At 40.9% G+C, this 22,217-nt stretch overlaps 1 protein-coding gene across 2 annotated transcripts in view; it reads right to left on the bottom strand.

The window, feature by feature from the left end:
* The window catches only part of DOCK2 (dedicator of cytokinesis 2), a 475,532-nt gene that overhangs the window by 337,979 nt on the left and 115,336 nt on the right, over positions 1-22,217 (bottom strand). For both annotated transcript variants that reach the window (XM_073620719.1, XM_073620720.1), the window contains exons 9-13: positions 18,073-18,154; positions 12,706-12,841; positions 8,935-9,010; positions 7,962-8,038; positions 4,575-4,700 (exon numbers count right to left, since the gene is read on the bottom strand). In XM_073620719.1, coding sequence (XP_073476820.1) covers positions 4,575-4,700; positions 7,962-8,038; positions 8,935-9,010; positions 12,706-12,841; positions 18,073-18,154 — 497 coding nt within the window. The remainder of the gene's footprint in view (positions 1-4,574; positions 4,701-7,961; positions 8,039-8,934; positions 9,011-12,705; positions 12,842-18,072; positions 18,155-22,217) is intronic.

The following is a 22,217-nucleotide window of genomic DNA, read 5'->3' as shown; positions in this document are numbered from 1 at the left end:
CATGTATTACAGCTTCCTTATATGTATTTCATCTGTTTATTTAGCTGTCTGCTTTAAAAAAGAAAGTTTGGGAATGCAAAAAAAACAAAAAAAACAAACAGTCATACTCACCTAGATGGATGCAGCATTAGTCCAATGCTGCATCTGTCCCACAGCAAGTTTGCTCAGTTCTCAGTCTTCAGAGATACGGTGACTGTCAATCACTGACACTCTGGTCTGTCCCTCCAGTGCTCACTGGAGCGCCTGACTGTGAAGGGGAGAGAGCAGCTGGCTCAGGCTCTCAGCGGCTCAATGACTTTAAAGTCGGGATCTCTCCAGAGTCTAGTGACATAAGCCAACAGTATACTTTAGCCAGCTGTTGGCTGAAAACGGGTGACAGGAGTGCAGAACAAAGGGGTTTACTTACTAAAGCTGGAGAGTGCAAAATTTGTCTCACTTCTGCAGAGAAACCAATCGGCTTCTAACCTCAGCTTGTTCAATTAAGCTTTGGCAATAAAACCTGGAAGCTGCTGGTTTGTATGCAGAAGTGAGACTGAATTTGCACTTTCCTGCTTTAGTAAATAAACCCCACAGTGCACTGATGTGGCCCACAGGAGAAGTAGGGCCAAAGAGCTTTGGCTCTACTTCTTCTTTAAGTTCCGTTTTAAACTCAGGACTAAAGACATCCTAGAATGCATCCTAAAATGCATGTGCATTGTGTTATCTCTTCTCAGATGAATGTGACTGTGTCACAAATGTTTGCGTTACGAGTATCTAAAAAAAGAGTTCTATAAAATATGCATTAAATGTATTATCTTGAAAGACTCACACACCATTGACACCTATGCATTTTGGTGCACGTTAACAGATGTGCAGAGTTTTGCCATTGTTTTTAATGTTGCTAGCTTGTATGCAACATATTAACCACTTAAGTAGGAGCCTCTTTCTGAGATTTGTTGTTTACAAGTTAAAAACTGTTTTTTTTGCTAGAAAATTACTTAGAACCCCTAAACATTATACATTTTTTTTCTAACACCCTAGAGAATAAAATGGCGGTCGTTGCAATACTTTCTGTCACACCGTATTTGCGCAGAGGTCTTATGCCCCGTACACACGGTCGGACTTTGTTCGGACATTCCGACAACAAAATCCTAGGATTTTTTCCGACGGATGTTGGCTCAAACTTGTCTTGCATAAACACGGTCACACAAAGTTGTCGGAAAATCCGATCGTTCTAAACGTGGTGACGTAAAACACGTACGTCGGGACTATAAACTGGGCAGTGGCCAATAGCTTTCATCTCTTTATTTATTCTGAGCATGCGTGGCACTTTGTCCGTCGGATTTGTGTACACACGATCAGAATTTCCGACAACGGATTTTGTTGTTGGAAAATTTTATAGCCTGCTCTCAAACTTTGTGTGTCGGAAAATCCGATGGAAAATGTGTGATGGAGCCCACACACGGTCAGAATTTCCGACAACAAGGTCCTATCACACATTTTCCGTCGGAAAATCCGATCATGTGTATGGGGCATTACAAGCGCACTTTTTAAAAAAAAAATACACTCGATCACCTCCACCACTGCCGACAGCTCCGGCGGAAGAGGGGGGGCCCTCTTCCGCCGCCGATAAAAGTGATCTTGCGGCGAATACGCTGCAGAGACCACTTTTATCTTGTAGCGGACTGCCTGCTGAAGAAGAGGATACCAGGGTTATGGCAGCTAGCTAGCTGCTGCCATAACAACGATATCCTCCTTCAAACAGCCGACGTAAAACTGCGGCAGGCAGTCCGTAAGTGGTTAACAAGCATTCATCAAAAAAAAGGTAGTATCTGTTTTCATCCATCGATTAAAGGCTTTGGATAGGAATGACATAGCATGTTTCATCGACATGTTTTGCCAACCCTATGTAAGCCCTTATACGGTACTTTATATGCAGGAAGCTTGTCAGAAATTCACCTCAAAAATGAACTGCAATGCAAGTCCATAGGTGTGCATCCTGCCAAAAAATATGACAATTTACTAAAATAAGGCCTGCTGTTTTCTTTAATGCCTCCACCGAAATTCCATTATTTATAGGAGTACTAAGTCACATTCCTTAAAATGGAGCAAACCACTTGCCGGACATATTTTGTATATTTACGACGGCAAAGCGGCTGTTCTGTGCAGAATCATGTACCTGTACCTGATCCTTCAGCAAGACTCAATGTCCGCTGGGACCTGCCGATCAATCCCGAGAGAAGCAGAATGGCGGTCTGCCTATGTAAGCAAGGGGAGGTAATGATCCTGTGTTTCTGCTAAGCAGGAACACAGATCTCTGGCTTCTCACAGTACAAGCACATCTCCCACAGTTAGTAAGCACTCCCTAGGAACACATTTAACCCTTTGATCGCCCCTGATGTCAACCCCTTCCCTGCCAGTTTCATTAGTACAGTGACAATGCATATTTTTAGCACTGATCACTGTATTGGTGTCACATGTTTCCCAAAAAAGTGTCAGTTAGTGTCCAATTTGTCCACCGCAATGTCGCAGTCCCGCTATAAGTCGCTGATCGCCACCATTAATAGTAAAAATACATTTTTAAAAATTCAATAAAAATATCCCATAGTTTGTAGATGCTATAACTTTTGCGCAAACCAATCAATATACTCTTATTGGGATCTTTTTTTACCAAAAATATGTTGCAGAATACATATTGTAGAAGAATTGATGAAGAATTTAGATTTTTTACATTTTTTTTGGATATGTTTTATAGCAGAAAGTAAAAAAAAAATATATATTTTTTTTAATTGTCGGTCGTTCTTTGTTTCTAGCACAAAAACCAAAAAGGTGATCAAATATCACCAAAAGAAAGTTCTATTTGTGGGAAATACATTTTATTTGGGTACAATGTTGCATGACCGCGTAGATGTCAGTTAAAATAACGCAGTGCCGTATCGCAAAAAAGGCCTGGTCATGAAGGGAGGTAAACTTTTCCAGAGCTGAAGTGGTTAATAAAGAGCAATAATTGCTGATTTGAGATGCTGTATTAGAATTGTTAAAAATAAATCTTAGTTTAAAAATGTGTGAATATTGTCAGTTCATCCCTATAAGGCTACTTTCACACTGAGGCGGTTTTCAGGCTCTTTAGCGCTAGAAATAGCTTCTGAAAAGCACCTGAAAATCAGCTCTCATTCATTGCAGTGTGCATTTCACACTGGGGCAGTGCACTTGTGGGATGTTACAAAAAGTCCTGCAAGCAGCATCCTTGCTCCCAGTCACTGTACTGCTGTTCTGTCTGTGCCAGCGTGAAAGAATACATCCCCTGGCACCCTTTAATTGTGCATGCTCCTGGGCAGGCGCAGCCAGTGCATTGTGTGGTCTTAACAGCATCAACACTTGACACTTATACCCTCTTCCTGCCTAGAACAATTTTCAGCTTTCAGCGCTGTCACACTTTGAATAACAATTGCGCGGTCATGCAACACTGTACTCATATGAAATTTTTATCATTTTTTTCACACAAATAGAACTCTTTTGGTGGTATTTCATCACCTCTGGTTTTTAAATAAAAGAGAAAAGGCAGAACATTTTGAAAAAAAAAATATGTTTTTCTTTGTTTCTGTTACATTATGCAAATAAATAATCTTTCTTTATAAATGTAAGCCAAAATATATACTGCTACATTTCTTTAGTGAAAAAAAAACCAAATTTGTGTACATTATGTAGCCTGCAGAAACGTTATAGAGTCCACAAACTATGGTATATATCTGATATATTTTGAAATTTTTGAAGAATTCTTGGAGAAATTAATACATTTTAAAAAAAAAGTTTTTTCTTACAATTTTTACATACCGTTACCAGTGCAGTACAGTATCACTGACTGGTGACAGTAAGTAAATAAATAAATAATATTTTTTAATTTTTTTTATTATTTATTACATTTTTGTTCTACTTTTATTTTCCCATACAGTGGCCAGAGCAATACAATGTTACCATAGTAACACTGTACTACTCTGGGGAGGTGATCAGGTTTTTTTTTATACACTATAATTGCTTATACCGTAACTGAATTTTACAGTTATAAGCGAACATTTTTTTCTGAATGAAAACTATTCATTCAGTGTTTACTATTGTGATGAGTTCTGCGACTGGCCACAGCTATTCACATGGTACAGATGGGCTGTGATTGGCCATGTCTGTACCACCTGATTACTGTAACCAATCATAGAGCTCATCACAATGGTACACAATGAAAGGCATGAAATAAAGCCAGTCACTGTGTACACATCGGGTAACAGATTGCGCCAGATTGGATCATGGGAGGAACTCGTATGAAGTCTGTAATACAATGGCCAGGCTGGAAGGAGCTAAGCTATGTCTGCCCTTTCATTGCTTGATTAAATTCTATCAGACCTGCTTTTGGAACTGTCATCAAGTATCTGATCAACACAGCCCAGTCTGCAAAATGTCAATGTCAAGCAGGAAGGAGCATGCTCATCTAAAGAGCCAGGATGTGTTTTTTTTTTTTTTTGGGTGTATTGTTGCTGTAGACATAGATTGCTTTAACTCTGTTGTCACAAAAATTGTATATTATGAGAGTCTTATTAACCTACCTGGCATGATTATCTCAGGAAATCCCAGCTTCCTTGCTACCACTGTAGTTCTGTCCACAAGATGAGGATAATCCTTGCGAATTTGCACAGAGTCACCAACCAGCATTTTTACAGTCACCCACAGTCCTGCAAAATATGAACCATCATCATTTCTAATTATGTAGCAGTAGGAGGTATCATCTGCTTATAAATTGAATCAACAAGTCCCTCAGTGTCTTGACATGGGCCTGCCAAGTTGGCGCTAGACCAGTGTGTAAGGCATATTAGATGTGAAATCCTTTCAGAATAAACAGTGTGCATGCTGAAATCATGTGGTATCTTTCTTGAGTTTTGACGGTATGTTACTCATCATGGGGTATGATCCTCGAGATCAGCAGAAGATCAGTGTGACTGAGGAGGCTATTCATGGTGCAGATAGCTCCCAGAGCCAGCAGAAAGAGTAGGAGAGTGTAGAGGTGGGCGGGGAGTCTTGTGACATCACGACTCAGCCCACCGAGCACCGCAAAAGAGACCCACCCACCTATTCCAGAGTTTTATGGGGGGTCCTACTGCTGAAGAGGTTGACATTTGCAAGGTAGGAATATATGCAGGAGGCTTCCATGTATATATACATTAATACTGTGCCATTAGATTATGGGTGAGTGGTGGGCTTACATCCACTTGTCCACTGGTTTTCCATGTTGTAGCACCAAGTTATTAGGCTATTTAGAAAAATCAGGAAAGTCAACAAAGGCACATAATTAAAGGACAATTTCTCTGTCCTTTAAGTATTTCTCTGTACTCCTGTAGTACTCCTCTGGGTGGCTGTGGGCCATCATAAGCACAGACCAACTGTAAGAATTATTGAGTTGATGATTGGGTATATGCAGTAGGAGCTGGGCAATGCTCCTAAAAGTCAAATTGTCCTTAAAAAAATAATATACTTCACAAACTGAAATTTTAGCAGGTTAATTCACTTATAACCAATGTAAATCTCTTAAGGACCCCACCACAAAGGTGTCACTACCTGAGATCTTAGCTCCAGTGGCACAGGAGCAGGGGTAGCCATATTAAAATGTCCTCACCGTTATCAAATAGTGGTTAGATCACTTGTTCTTGAAAAGAGGAAGTTTGAAAGATGTTTTTGGATTTGGGGTAAACAGGAAGGGTTATAAGATATTTTTATTTCTGGTAAAGTGGGTAATGAAATGGGCATGTTAGGGGTTGGCCTGGCCCTGGCTCACATCATTAAAGCGAAGTTCCAGTCACCTGTGGAAAAAATAAAAGTCAGCAGCTACAAAAACTGTAGCTGCTGACTTTTAAAAAACAGCCACTCACTTGTCCCATGAACACGCCTCCTGTATTAAGATGCCCCCACACTGGATGAAGGAGCACTGGGGGCACCTTTGGACAGCAGCATTATTATTCTGGGTGGAGTATTAGATGTGCTGGCAGATTTAAATGCTCTAACAAATTGAAGCTGAACTCCACATAATACTTTATAAGCAGTGACAGCAACCGTTTTTTTTTTTTTGCTTTGGGATAAAGGTTTTACATAAATAAATAAAACAGATTGTTGTAAGCACCCTTGCCAATCATAAATGGTTTGTCTCATCTCTATAACTTAATACATCTGCAAGACAGCTTTTACTTTTGAAAAACATCAGACTTACTGACTGGGTCACCAGATGAAAATAGAAGAAAGAAAGAATAAAAAATCAAATGCAGCCATCACATCTAAGAATTGACACGCTGTAATATAATAAATGTTTACTTTTGGGTTTAATACTACTTTAGCTAGTTGACAAATTTGGGTTTCTGTGGCATGCCTATAGGCAAACTCTGTGTAACTCTTGGTGATAGTTTCATATTAAGCTTAGTAATTGACAATAAGCTGTTATCAGTGTACATAAGCTGTATCAGATATAATGTCATATCTACCCTTCCATATCAATCAGTACTTTTGCTGTCAATTTATAATACTTATAACTAAAGTATATAACATGATAATATCAACAAAGTGGTATTATAACAATAGATAAATGAATAATGGAAATCCGTCACAAGGCAAATAGCGTAATTTACATATATGCCTGAAAAAGGGCCTCAGTGCTGCAAAAGCTGGCACTGCAAAATGTTTTTTAGGCATTAAAATAAATGACTTGAGCAACACTATGCTGTGTTCCCCACATGGCTTCTCACAAACGGGACTTCTTATGGTTTTCTTTCAACAATGGCTTTCTTCTTGCCACTCTTCCCTAAAGGCCAGATATGTGGAGTGAACAACTTATGCTGCGTACACATGATTGCACATTCCGATAACAAAATCCATGTTTTTTTTCTGACGGATGTTGGCTCAAACTTGTCTTGCATACACACGGTCACACAAAGTTGGACGGAAATTCCGAACGTCAAGAACGCGGTGACGTACAACGCGTTTGACGAGCCGAGAAAAATGAAGTTCAATAGCCAGTGCTCTTCTGCTTGATTCCGAGCATGCGTGGAACTTTGTGCTTCGGAATTGTGCACACACGATTGGAATTTCCAACAACGGATTTTGTTGTCGGAAAATTTGAGAACCAGCTCTCAAATTTTGTGTGACGGAAATTCCGATGGAAAATGTCTGATGGAGCCTACAGACGGTTGGAATTTCTGACAAAAAGCTCCCATCGAACATTTTCCGTCGGAAAATCCGACCGTGTGTTCGGGGCATAATAGATTCTCCCACCTGAGCTGTGGATCTCTGGAGCTTTTCCAGAGTTATCATGGGACTCTTGGCTGCTTCTCTGATTAGTGCTCTTCTTGCCCGGCCTGTCAATGTAGGTGGACGGCCATGTCTTGGTAGGTTTGCAGTTGTGCCATACTCTTTCCATTTTCAGATGATGGATTGAACAGTGCTCCGTGAGATGTTTGAAGCTTGAGATATTTTTTTTTAACCTAACCTGCTTTAAACTTCTCCACAACTTTATCCCTATGTCTGGTGTGTTCCTTGAACTTCATGATGCTGTTTGTTCACTAAGATTCTCTAATAAACCTCTGAGGGCTTCATAGTACAGCTGTATTTATATTGAGATTAAATTACACACAGGTGGACACTATTTACCAATTAGGAGACTTCTGAAGGCAATTGGTTCCACCAGATTTTAGTTAGGGGTATCAGAATAAAGGGGGCTGAATACAAATGCATGCCACACTTTTCATATATTTATTTGTAAAAAAAAATTGAAAACCATTTATCATTTTCTGTCCACTTCACAATTATTGGCCACTTTGTGTTGGTCTATCACATAAAATCCCAATAACATACATTTAGGTTTATGGTCGTAACATGACAAAATGTGGAAAATTTTCAAGGGGTGTGAATACTTTTTCAAAGCACTGTATATTCCACAATAACAGGGCATTTACCTTGACCCCCACTATCTCCTTTTAGAGCTGTGACCTTGCTCAGAAGATTGTGCAGAAAATCATTCTCAGCAACAACCCTGAAATAATAATAATAATAATTATAATAATAAAAAGTTTTAGGATATGTGATGACTTAAGACATGTAAATATCTTCTATTCTAAGAAAGTTTAGAGTTTTAAGTGTACTGCAGAACATACTTTATAAGAACAAAGAAAAGAGTGCAAAATGACTGTATTAAAAACATAAAACATTTTAAAATCAAGATAAAAATGAACTCATACCTTCTCTCCCTTCACCTTGCTATGGAACAACCCTTACCTTTCTTACTTCCAAAGGCTCCCCGACCCCACTATTGGGCTAAGTTCCCAATTAAAACCTTGGCACACATTCTAGAGAATGTCTTTTGACCACCTCAGTCAGAAATATAATCTGCCAACCTTCTACCGATTTAGATATCTGCAACTCACCCACGCCTTCAGCACCCAGTTTACACTTCAGGGTCTGTAAATAGACTGTTCCTCATTGGAAAACTTACTACATACTGATCACCTCTCCAAACCAGCATCATCTCTGTATCAACACGTCATCTTCAATACCTGGCTTACAGAGGGAATGGTAGGGTGATATACTGGAATTGGATGAGGAAGACTGGACTGATATTTGGGATTCACCCTTCCGCCAACTGGTCTCTATTAGAGACAGGATGATCCAATTTAAAATCCCTCACAGGGAGTATTTCACTCCCCACAGACTCAACAAGATATGACCGTCTCTATCATCAGCTAGCCCTAATGTGCGGGAATGCACAAAAAAGCATGCACACTCCTGGTGTAAATGAACCCTAAATGTTATTTTATACAGTTAGTAGCATAAGGCCCGATATATAACAAACCTAAAATTACGGACAATGATTTATCCACAAATTCCTACATTTAATTTGATATGTATAAAAGGGTCAATTTTAATACTTACGGATGGAACGGTATAAAATGCTGCTTTTCTTCATCACTTTCCGCTTTACCTTTAATCATATCAGTGATGTCCATTACTGAGAAAGTAATATAAATTCATGTCAAACACAATAATATTGCCATGTGAAAGGAATACTGCCAGAACACACATAGTTACATAGTTACATAGAAGGTGAGGTCGAAAAAAGACACAAGTCCATCAAGTCCAACCTATGTGTGTGATTATATGTCAGTATTACATTGTATATCCCTGTATGTTGTGGTCGTTCGGGTGCTTATCTAATAGTTTCTTGAAACTATCGATGCCCCTCGCTGAGACCACCGCCTGTGGAAGGGAATTCCACATCCTTGCCGCTTTTACAGTAAAGAACCCTCTACGTAGTTTAAGGTTAAACGTTTTTTCTTCTAATTTTAATGAGTGGCCACGAGTCTTGTTAAACTCCCTTCTGCAAAAAAGTTTTATCCCTATTGTGGGGTCACCAGTATGGTATTTGTATATTGAAATCATATCCCCCCTCAAGCGTCTCTTCTCCAGAGAGAATAAGTTCAGTGCACGCAACCTTTCCTCCTAACTAATATCCTCCAGACCCTTTATTAGCTTTGTTGACCTTCTTTGTACTCGCTCCATTTCCAGTACATCCTTCCTAAGGACTGGTGCCCAGAACTGGACAGCATACTCTAGGTGCGGCCGGACCAGAGTCTTGTAGAGCGGGAGAATTATCGTTTTATCTCTGGAATTAATCCCCTTGTTAATGCATGCCAGTATTCTGTTTGTTTTGTTAGCAGCAGCTTGGCATTGCATGCCATTGCTGAGCTTATCATCTACTAGGACCCCCAGGTCCTTTTCCATGCTAGATTCCCCCAGAGGTTCTCCCCCCAGTGTATATATTTTGCATTCATATTTTTGCCACCCAGATGCATTATTTTACATTTTTCTACATTGAACCTCATTTGCCATGTAGTTGCCCACCCCATTAATTTGTTCAGATCTTTTTGCAAGGTTTCCATTCCACATCCTGCGGAGAAGTTATTGCACTGCTTAGCTTAGTATGGTCTGAAAATACAGAGCTTGAACTGTTTACCCCATCTTCCAGGTTGTTTATGAACAAATTAAACAGGATTGCTCCCAGCACAGAACCCTGGGTAACCCCACTACCCACCTACTCCCCATTCATCACCACCCTCTGAACTCGCCCTTGTAGCCAGTTTTCAATTCATGTACTCACCCTATGGTCCATGCCAACGGACCTTAATTTGCACAGTAAATGTTTATGGGGAACTGTGTCAAATGTGTTTGCAAAATCCAGATACACCACGTCTACGGGCCTTCCTTTATCTAGATGGCAACTCACCTCCTCATAGAAGGTTAACAGATTGGTTTGGCAAGAACGATTCTTCATGAATCCATGCTGATTACTGCTAATGATACCTTTCTCATTACTAAAATCTTGTATATAGTCCCTTATCACCCCCTCCAAGAGTTTACATACTATTGATGTTAGGCTAACTGGTCTGTAATTCCAACAGAAGCCGGACTTTAGGCTGGCATCTGTTGGGCAGGCTTCTGTACACATTGGCCGAATGTTGGCTGGTTTCTGATGAACTGGCCAATACAGGATGATAATCTTCCAGTGTGTAAAAGCCTTTAGTCTTTTGCTCAGATTACACAGATCTACTTAGATTTGCAGTGCTTCTGGTCCTCAACCTACTATATAAAAAAATGTAAACTTTTAGGTAAATTCTGGAATTAAAGTATATAATCTGTATAAGAATACATAAAAACGTGTGTGAGAGGAGAGAAGGTCCGCAAGGACTGGTCTCTCATACAAATAAAAAACTTTTATCGATGAATGTGTGTATTTTCATCAGGCGATTCCAAATCGCAGAGGGAAAATTTGCAAGGATATAAAAAACAGTGCAAATCAATATAGAGTGCAGAGACAACAATGTCAACATATAACAGTGACTTATATAAGAAAAATGTGCACATATAAACACAAGCACTAAAGGGTCCTGAATAACAAAATATAAGTCCCACAAGCGTCACTAATGCAACAAGATGCAGTGAAAAGGTGACATATATACAGTCTTTAAATGAATGTTTTCAATGGTGGATATACACCCTGGAGTGCCTTCACCATCAAGAACGCAAAAGGAGAAAGGGATACTCTTACCAGGAGCGATGGACCCAGCTCCCCTTATGGTGGTGGGTCAATAAGGCATAGGAGCGAAGCCCAGAAGTCGGGCTCTCAGGATGGACTGCACGGTAACTCTCCAATCAGCCGATGGAAATCAGGGACGCCAGATATATGCAGAAAATTGCCCCGCTAAGCCGATAACAGCTCGATAGGCACTTATCCTCCAGGCAAGAAGTGTGGGATTTAGCAGCAAGATTAAAAAGAAAAAAATCTCCACATGGTGTAAATCCGTATGGTAGGATTTATTAATAGCAGTAAAAACGGATATCCAAAAAAATATATTCCATAAAAACAGATAAAAACAGCGCAGTGAAAGGTGGCCACAGCCGGCGTATTGTACCCTATGCATTTCGTCTTAAGAGACTTCAACTGGGGTATAACATGGACCCTTTAATGCTTGTGTTTACATGTGCACATTTTTCTTATATAAGTCACTGTTATACGTTGACATTGTTGTCTCTGCACTCTATATTGATTTGCACTGTTTTTTATATACTTGCAAATTTTATTTTCCCTCTGCGATTTGGAATCGCCTGATGAAAATACACACATTCATCGATAAAAGTTTTTTATTTGTATGAGAGACCAGTCCTTGCGAACCTTCTCTCCTCTCACACACGTTTTTATGTATTCTTATACACATTATATACTGCATCATCTATTAGCGCTACACTTTATTTTTTAATTTATTTTTTCATTTGTATCACAATTAGTCTAGTTGTTGTGTTGGCTGCTTATCACTCTATAGGTTGGCGCGGTATCACTCATATTTCTGGAAATAAAGTATATCTACAGCTAAAATGTTTATTTTAAGTTTTGGATAGAATGCGGATTAGAACCCTTGCCAGGTCTTACTGCTGTCTGAGGCTCTGTTGGAGAGATTCCATCAGTTCCTCCCCAGTAAAACACTCAACCCCAGGAGAAAGGAATTGAGGGGAAATGTTCTAACAGCAACACAGACAGAAATAAAAATGTTTGGGCAGGCTAGAACCTCTATCAGCTTTTTATTGCCGTCTGTCTCTCTGAAGCAGATTTTTCCCTCACTTCCTGTTTGATAAAAAGTTCTACCCAGAACAGAAAGTGAGATAAAATTTCTCTAAAAGAGCCAAGGTAGCAGTGAAACCTGAAAGGGGTCCTAACCTTTCCCCCATTCTATACAAAAAGTTTGGGGTATAGATATACTTTAAAGTAGGCTGAAAACTAAAGTGGATTATTAGCTGATACTCCAATTACAATACCACCATAATTTAACCTGATTATTGCATTTTAGTAAACTTACTTTGTGAAGAATCCCTTACATTGTACTTACTTGAATTCTGTGACATGTAATTACTATGCCGTGTTGATAGACACTGCTGTGTCACAAAATTCACAGAACTTTTGAACTACAGAGGTGCTAAGAGGAGGAGTCTCAGGAGGTGAAGTCAGTACAGGAATCACTGCTTGCACATAGCAAACTACCATACTGTGGTCCTATGTATAATGAGTTTTGTTTAGTTCCTCAAAAGTTGTAGTGTGAAGCATTTTTAATAACTTAATATAAATGGTATAGAAATCATGTTCTAATACTGCACCTGCTACACCAAAGGGACGCCTTAATCCTTGTGTGCACTTTTTCACATTAGTTTCTTTAAGGTCCATTCGTCCAATTCTTACTATTTGGCATACTAAGTATATTCTATCTCTGTTAAGATCCTTGTTTCCAAGATCCTACATAAAATTAAAAATAAACACTTACATACATATACAATAGATAGTTGTTTACATGCCAGACCGTCAAAACTTGGTATCATAACCATTATGAATCAGGTACATAAACACCAGCACCATCATCAAAACATCAAATTTTGGAAAACCTGGTAAATTAATTTTGAGTATAGTTTTAAACAGTCTTGTTAAAGCCACAAAAAATAAGAGTGTATCTTAACTGTAAAATCTTTTTCTTGGAGTACATTAAGGTACACAGGAGTACTAGGGTACATTGGGTTATGCAATGCAACTGCCTTCAAGAGATTGGACAATGGCAAACAGTGCTGAAAGACATCCCCGCTCTTACCATGCCTTAATTTTGTAACAAGCAATAGTAAGACTGGACTCTAAGATCAAAGGGGAGAGATCTGTATTTCTTAAAGGGTAAGTTTACCTTTACAGAAAAATCTGTAAGGTGAACTTACACAGGACCCCCCCCCCCCCCAGTCCCGCTGACCTGGATTGCCCCGGTATAGCCGCCTCAGGGGTCCGGGGCTTAGAAATCCCTGCAGCTGAATCTCCAAAACGTACCCCATCAGGAGGGACATTTCGGAGCATTCTAATTGGTACCATCACATGACCAATCAGAACCCGCGTAGCCCATCCTGTCAGCGGGGAAGAAGACGTATGAATACCGAGGGGATTTCCAAGCCCGGGCCCCTGACGCAGCTATACCGGGGCTCAGAATAGGAGATTGTCGTGCAACAGGTTAGCTGGACTGGGGGGGGTGAGGAGGAGGGGGTCCTGTGTAAGTTCACCTTACAGATTTTACTTTAAAGGTGAACTTACACTTTAATTTACTTCAAGAGAAGGATTTTACAGGTAAGACAAAAGTCCTGCTTTCTTAAACATATATTAAGGGACACAGGAGTAATTTGATATCTTGGGGCATCCAAAAGTGGTCCAACGGAGGAGTGGGCAACAACACAGCACCAAAAAAGAATGATAACAGGTATGTGTGAACAACAGGTTAATAGAAAGGGCTCAAAGGAGTTCACAGAGCTGGCTGAAGAACCTTACAACTGAAACTGACATCAGATGAGACCTTAACATCTATCTGCTAAAGCCCAGGAAGCTCTAACTGATCTAGTTGAGGGCGCAGACAGGGATATGTAGAACCTTATCCTTAATTCCATACATTTTAAAATTATGAGTTTCCAAATGCACCTGGAGATAATGTAATGAAAAGGTTGTCTCTTGCGGGGAAAGGTTGTCCTTGCGGGGACAGGAATGACAAAAAGAGAGTCAGTCTGTCTAAAGGAAGCCGTAGCAGAGCAGTAGATTCGAACAGTGCATATCACATCCAGACAGTGAAGTGAAATCTCCTTGGGATGATATGGAGCAAGACAGAGATGGGAGAACTATGCCCTTGTTATGGTAAAAGGAAGAAATCCCCTTTGGAAGAAAACAGACTGTGGGTCCCAAGATATCCATGTCCCTACATAGCACAAGAGATGGTTCGTAGCAGGATAAGGCCATCAACTCAGAAAATTACCTTACAGAAGTGTTGGCCATAAGAAAGTTCAAGGTTGAGATCCCACCAAATTACTAGGGAACATACTGGGGTGGAGTGATACCTTGTACAAAGGCCTTCACTAAGGAGTGAGAGGCAATCTTTGAAAAAGATTTGACCCTTGATGGTACTCAAGACCAAGTGTTGATCCAGATCAGAATGGAGAAAAGACAGGATTAGTGACATGGAGCTTTACCTGGTTTGGAAATTTCTTGCCTTACACCATGAGAAATAAACTGTCCAAGCGTGATAGTAGACTTTTCAAGAGGTGGATAGGAATAACTGAATCAAGCTGGCCCCTGTCCTTGATGACCTGGACTTCAACAACCAGGCTGTTATAGCTAGTAACCAAGAAGCAGGTGGTGAACTGGTCCTTTGTACAGAAGATCTGGATGATCTGGGAGGGCCCATAGATATACTGCCAAGAGTCTGATGAGGCCCAAGTACCACATCTGCCTTCTTCTAAGACTTAAAGGGTTTGTTACCCCAACATTTTATATTCCTGATGTGTGCCTGCTGTTTAATGTACTTGTATGAGAAAGCTTGTATACTGTTATCTTTGTATTTCTTCCTTTGTGTGCAATCCCTGGTATTCTTTTCAGTCCCCCTGCTTTCCTATTAAAAACTGACCACACTAAGCAGTTCTCTAGCTATGCTGGGAACTCAGCCTGCTCTCCTCCAATGACCAGACTTGTTCTCACATGCCCTCCTTGCACAGCCTTTCACTGTTTTCAGTGTACTGCTGCTTCTCCTCCCTCAAATGCTTATGCAGCTGAGAACAGAGGGAGAACAAACAGAATTGTGATCACTTATAAAAAAAAAGGGGAAAATGTTATGTATAATGTTTTTTTTTATATCTATACAAAAATGTTTTGCCTTTCATTTCTATTTTAAACTGAATGGGTTGTTTTACAAGGTGATTGTTTACAATCACGTTAAGAAAAAAATTAGGTATGCTTGGAATGGAAGGTTAAAACCGGGCTTTCTCACTGCTGTTTGTATGCCCAATATCCAGAAGACAATTGCATAACCCATTGTGCCTGAAAATTCCTGGGTTTCTTAATGTACAATTAAGAACATTTATTTTTTTATTCAGAGAGATGTAAAAACGAATCCTAACACCACTTATTGCAGATAGAAGGGCAGAGAACTTCTAATTGCTGCCTTTCTGTTAGACGAAGCAATGCAGAGTTTATAGCCTTGTCTTTGCCTCCAGATGTCATCTGATAGTAGTGTCAGAAATTCCTAATGGTTTGAAAGGTTTACAAGGTTTGATAAGGTTTGCTTGGGCTCCTTCCACAATTTAAGACATATGAAACAGCAACATGTCTTCACAGCAAAGATTAGTGTTTTTGGAAATTCCATTACTTTTTTAAGCTGATGGTATAATTCTGGGTACATTATAAATGCCTCAGATCTGAATTATTATTTTGAGACTCCATTGTTGCCCAACCTAATTATAGTTGTTGTTAACCTAATTATATAACTTTATATAAGCCCTTGTCCTAATGACAAGTACTCCTGTCTGTGTGTATTATTAAAAAAATGCCTCCGTTACCTGATTCACAGCGGTTCCTTGCACTCACATCACCGGACGGCTCTCTCCTCTGCCCAGCTGACAGATGCAGTGGGCAGGGCTAGATTCCCCCACTGATGTCAGCCGGGACATGAGGAGGAGAGGAGAGAAAGAGCCAGCCAGTCATGTGATCGCAGGGAACTGCTGTGAAATCCGGTAAAGGAGGCTTTTTTTTTTAAAAAGCACACAGACAGGAGCACTTGTTATTAGGACACGGGGGATTATATATAGTTTTAACAGTTATGAGAGCAGCAGGAGTGGAGGGGGCGGGCACTGACACAGGGGCAGACAGGGAGGGAGGGGAGGGGGAGGAGTTCACAGGAGCTCATAGGAGAATAGGAGGGCTGCAGATGATGGAGGCATGTAAACTGACCACGGTGTCAGGGCTCAGCAGCCATGATATACCATGGCCAGTTTACAGAGGGGAGGGTGGAAACTGGCAGGATCAGCCAGGTATTACAGGTGATACAGAGGGCCAAATGACACAGCACAAGCATTGTGCTGTATAAAATGCTTTAGAGACAGGATTCTTTCTTTTGGGGGGTTAACAAACGCTTTAATTTCTTGCACTGTAATAAGTCCTTTACCAGCTCTATGATACAAATCAAAGACAAGTATGAGACTCCCAGATAGGAGGAGAAAAAAAAGTCCTCCAATCTGGACTCTTAAAAATAAAGATTGCAAAATACATACTGTAAATAAAAGTAATGCAGTTGTTAAACATTAATGGAAAAAAAACCCATAAAGTACAGAGGTTTACTTCTCTGCCTCAGGGGCTAGCAGAGGAAAATATGTAGCATACCCTCAGTCACCCACCCCAAGGGTTTGACTTTTTTTTTAATTTCAGGGCTCATATACTATTTAAGTTGCTTGTCTAACCTTTCTAATAAAACAAATGGAAAGGGCTTTTATCCTAGTGTGATGAAACCATTATTTATTTACTCTTAGTGATCGTGGCACTTATTTATCTATGGTTCCCAAAGCTTTCAGGACAAATTTACAGTCTTTTTTAATCTCTCTATGCAACCACCAATCTTTCACATTCATTAATATTACTGTGTAATGCAATGGATGGGAGTCATCAGTTAAAAAAGTAAACTTAAACTTTTGGAACTGGAATCTTGGATTTTTGTAAAGGGATGCATATTAACAGGATGTAAAAAATTATGAAAAAGGATGCCCAAGATATTTTTAAATATTCATAAATTGGAAATTGGCCCTAAAAAATAGCCAATGCTTTTGTTTACATTCTCCCCATAAACTTGCTTCATTGACCTCATTATATATGCACCACTTTTCATTTCACGATCCTCACTTTTTAGCTATCTATTATTTATTAGATTTCATTTTTTTATAGACCCATCACTTATATGTTGATCTTCATTTTTCTTCTATACCATCTTCATCTTTTATTCACTATGGGTTCTCTCCATGTACATCAATCCTCATGCTGACGTGCATACATATACTAGGGCCAATTGAGAAAGGACCCAATTATCCTATCAGCATGTCTTTGGAGTGTGGAAGGAAACCAGAGTACCTAGAGGAACCCCACACAAGCACAGGGAGAACATGCAAACTCCATTCAGATAGTGTCCTTGCCGGGATTCAAACTGGGGACCCCAGTGCTGCAAGGCATAAGTGATAACCCCTAAGCTGATTCAGGAAAAGGATATAGTCAAAAAATAAATGACATATTTGACAAGGTTGCATAAAGACACAGGTCATCCAGTTCAAGGTATGGGTGTTTGTTATACAAATTCCCATATCCCTGTATATCGTGTTCGCTGAGAAACACATCTAATATATATATAGTTTTATTTATCTACAATCTCCTCTGATACCGCTAATTGTGGAAGGTACAGTAGTTCACATCCTTACTGCTCTAACAGCCCCCTCTTCTAAGAATCCCATACACAGTTTAAGATTGCACTGCTTCTCATGTGACTTCATTGCATGGCCATGTGTCTTCTTCAGAGACATTAGTTTAAAGAGTTTTCTCTTGATACTACAGTCACCGTTAAAAGAACAATAAAGAATGAACCATTGACAAACAGAATCACTTTAATTTTTTCTTATCACTTACATTTATTGAAAACTTACCGTAAAAACAACTTTCAGATTGTTCAGCATGTCTATTTCTTTTGGAAAACCTTTACTTCCCCATCTCACCAAATAATTCTCACTGTTAAAATCATAATATCATATGATCAATATGCAATATGCTGGGTAAATAGATTACAAACAAAAACAGTTGGGTGGGTTGGTGAACTACAGGTATGCGTGGAAAAAAATGTAAAACCTAAAAGCAGGTTGGCCAAGTTTAATTCATGAGTCTGAGGGTTTGAATTTTTTCTTTTCAACTTGTAATATTTTTGATAGACATTAGAAAGTAATACAGTTTTACTTTCAGTCACGCTGTTGTAAGGAGTAACTGTACTTACAGCACAAATCCTTTAGGAAAACTTGGCGCTGGAACCTCAGTGGAAAAGCAAATTATATCACTCACATTCTTATGGGAAATCTGTAAATACTTTTTTGAGACTGGCCAAGACTGTGTTTATACCCACAGCCTGTAATACTAAGAGACACTGCCGGGACAAGGTAATTTAGCACCCAGGGCAAAGACGCCAACCTGCCCCCCCCCCCCTCCTCCACAAGATGTATGAGCATCATGTGTTTGAAAAAATCCCCCCCCCCCCCCCCAAAATAAAATAAAAAAATAGAGCACTAATCGGCATACTTAGCCCTAAGCATAAATTCCCTTTGCAAGCCAAAATTCTCCCCAAACAAAAATACCTCCTCCTCTTAATTCAAATCTCTCCCTGCTGAAATCCCCCTCCCAGCACAAAACTTTTCCCCCCATCCTCTCTCTAAGCTCAAATCCATTCTCTTCCCAAATGTTCCTTGCTAACACAACTATACCTCCCCAAAAAAGCACCCTGTTAGCACACATCATCACCCCTCATATTTCCCCTCCAAGTGCAAATCCTCCCCCTCTCCAAATCCCCCCTCCCAGCACAAATCCTCCCCTCCCTCCAATGTCCCCTCCTAGCACAAATACCCCCCAGTCATCCCAACTAGCATAAATCCCCCCCCTCTTAGCACAAATAACCATCAATCATCCCTACTAGCACAAATCCTCTCCTCCAAATTCCCCCCCTCCGGCCCCAAAAAATAATTTCTCCTTCTTGCACAAATCCCCCCTTCCAAATCCCTCCTCTTAGCACAAATCTTATTCCCCCATCCCCCCAGCTCAACACCCCCCCCCCCAAATCACCTCTCAAATTTCCCATCCTAGCACAAATCTTACCCCTGTCACCCCCAAAATCCCCCTCCTAGCACAAATCCTCCCCCCAAATTCCCAAATGTACCCTCTAGCACAAATACCCCCATCATCCCTACTAACATAAAAACCCCATTGCTAGCAGCCCCAATATTTCCTATCCTAGCACAAATCCCCCCCATCGCCTCTTTTAGCACAACCCCCCCAATCCCCCTCCTAGCACATATCCTCTTCCCCCAATCTCCACAGCACAAATCCTCCCTCCTGGCACAAATAATAACCTCCATCATTGGTGCCAGTTTCCGCAATAATAACCACCAGCATTGGCACCATTTTCTGCAATAATTACACCCAGCATTGGTGCAGTAGCTGCAATAATAACCCCCAGCAAAGGTGGTCAGTGGTGATATGCTACTTTAAAACTCTGCAGCATGAATGGGTTAATTAACATGATACTGGCCACTAATGCAGCACAAATGGGTTAATTAACTGCCACTGGTCACTACTGCATCAGTGACAGTACATGAACCCCTTCATGCTTCACATACTGGTTAATGGTAGTGTTAGTTAACTAACCCCTTCACCCCCAATTACAAAGCCCACCACACTCCCCAAGGAGTTAACCAGTCTAGTGCACTGGAAAAGCCTTATGGCTGAGCCACTGCAACATTACACTGTCACTGTTAAGCAATATACAGTATATTCTCCTCTGCTCACTTATCTTATCCAAGCAGCATGCATGCATGGTCTCTCCCTCGCGGAGCCTCTCTCTCTTCCTGTTCCAGCCTCCGAATGACATCATGTCAGAGGCGGGGAATAGAAATGATCTGTCGGGCAGAGTGGAAGTTCAATGAATGTTTACTAGTGCCGGGTGCAGGAGTATGGGGAGCATTTCAGCACTCGGCACCCCCCTGTAGCTCTGCAAGGGCACTGTGCAGGGTCTCTTCTCCCGGACTGAGGCAGTGATCTGTGCACCGCTCTGCATGCTCAACCACCATCAGGCAGAATTTAGCCAGCATTATCTCCACTCTGTCATCCCCCCTTGTTGCGGCTCTGGTGTCACCCCACTGGCAGGTGTCACCTGGGTGCGGACCGCCCCGCACCCCCATATTGACGCCACTGTCAAGACTATACTTACATGCCCCCTACACGCAGTGTTTGCTGGGAGGAGATGGGGGGGTTAAACGAACTGTAAAGTCACGATTTTATGTTCCCGATGGAAGAGCGCTACAGTGACAGGATAGTGAAGCTGGAGAGGAAAGAAAGGACAGCCTGCTCTCTCCTCCCCTCCAGATTTCACATTTATCATACAACACTAAGTTGACAGAAGTAGTGATGCATGAATAGTTGTTTCTACAATTACATATAGATTATAGCTATGTTGGGAAGGATAAATAGTCAACACCAGTGTGCAGGACGTAGGCAGCAGTGGGCAAGAATGGATTGGACTGCTGCTGCAGGTATGTGCAGGCACCTCTAGTCCTTGCTGTAGGGATAAAATTCAGACTTGTGCATAACTGCATATTATGCTTTTATATAAAGGTTAGTAGATATGTAGGTAACTCTAATTTTAACCAATAGAATGGAACTGAACAAATTAGACTTAACAGCAACACCTTTTTACAACATCTGGATCAATATATAAGCTAAATAGTTTATATACAAGACCATCTCTAGGAATAGAGAAATTAGCCCCAAATTGTGTTAACTAAACTGACCACCAATAACCTCAATTAGTTCCTGAGTTCCCCTTAATAATATGACACTAAGCTAGTTATATAACATTAAACAAGATGGATTACAGCTTGCGCACATATTTCAAAGGAATACTATTTAGACAGCTGTTATCAGAACATCTCTAATAGATAGTATTCAGGAAAAAGGTAGAGATGGTCTGAGAGTCTATCTGGGGAAAGTCTGTCTGGATGAGAGCATACTTAGGTGAGAAAATTTCTGAAAGTCAGCATCTTTGTCGGTCAAAAGTACAGCTGGATAAGTACTTGTGATGTTTGATACATGATATCATTGTTGTGTATACCCTGGATCAAGTCTTTCAAAAAGCTTCTCTCTAGAATAGAACTGAGGGTTTTTCATCTGAGTATGTGGACTAAATAATATTGTTATGTACAGAGGCGTAGCTTGAAGCTTGTGGGCCCCGATGCAAAAGTTGACCTAGGCCCCCCCACTACCACCGCGTGTGCAGATACACCCACCGCACGCCAAGATACTCAAAGTGGCTTAAAAGTTTTGAGTTCCCAGAGTTCCTCCTTACACTGGAGGACAGGGATCGCCCCTGGAGAATCAGAGGACAGGGATCACCCCTGGAGAATCAGAGGACAGGGATCACCCCTGGAGAATCAGCGGACAGAGATCACAGATGGAGAATCAGAGGACAGGGACCCCTGGCAGGTCATTTGGCAGAGCTCCTTTCCCATTCCAGCACTGTAAACAGCTCCTCCCCCCAACACAATACACAGGGCTGAAATCACATTCTTTTACACACAGTCTATCAGCCTTCACAGGGTGTATCTGGCTTTTATGTTGACGTTCTGACCTGTGAAATCCCCTGGTCGGAACGGCAGTGTAGTTGCAGTAGGTAGATACACCCTATGCAGATCATGGCTGACTGGCTGTCTTGTAAAGGAATGTGATTGGAAAAGAAGCTCAGCAGCGGGGCATAGCATCCATGGTGGAGGGGGTGGTCAGGGGGCTTTGGAGGGGCACAACTTAGATCTGGGGGGTGCAAAGCAAAATCTGGAGCCTGCAGCCCCTCAGGGGCCCCTCAGGAGGTGTTAAGGGATTTGTTTTAGCAATTTCTGAAGGTTTCTCTGTCAGTGTTGGCAAGTGTTGGGGGAAGGTCACCTCCCAGAGGTGCATGTCTTTTCCCCAGTTGTCAGGGAAGTGGGGTAAGCAGACATCCCCGTGTGTGTGTGTGTGTGGGGGGGGGGGTACAGAGAATCCC

This window comes from Aquarana catesbeiana, linkage group LG03 (genome assembly GCF_042186555.1).
Source record: "Aquarana catesbeiana isolate 2022-GZ linkage group LG03, ASM4218655v1, whole genome shotgun sequence".
Taxonomy (NCBI): domain Eukaryota; kingdom Metazoa; phylum Chordata; class Amphibia; order Anura; family Ranidae; genus Aquarana; species Aquarana catesbeiana.
Note: the sequence above shows the minus strand (reverse complement) of the source record. Positions and strands in the feature narration are given on the sequence as shown.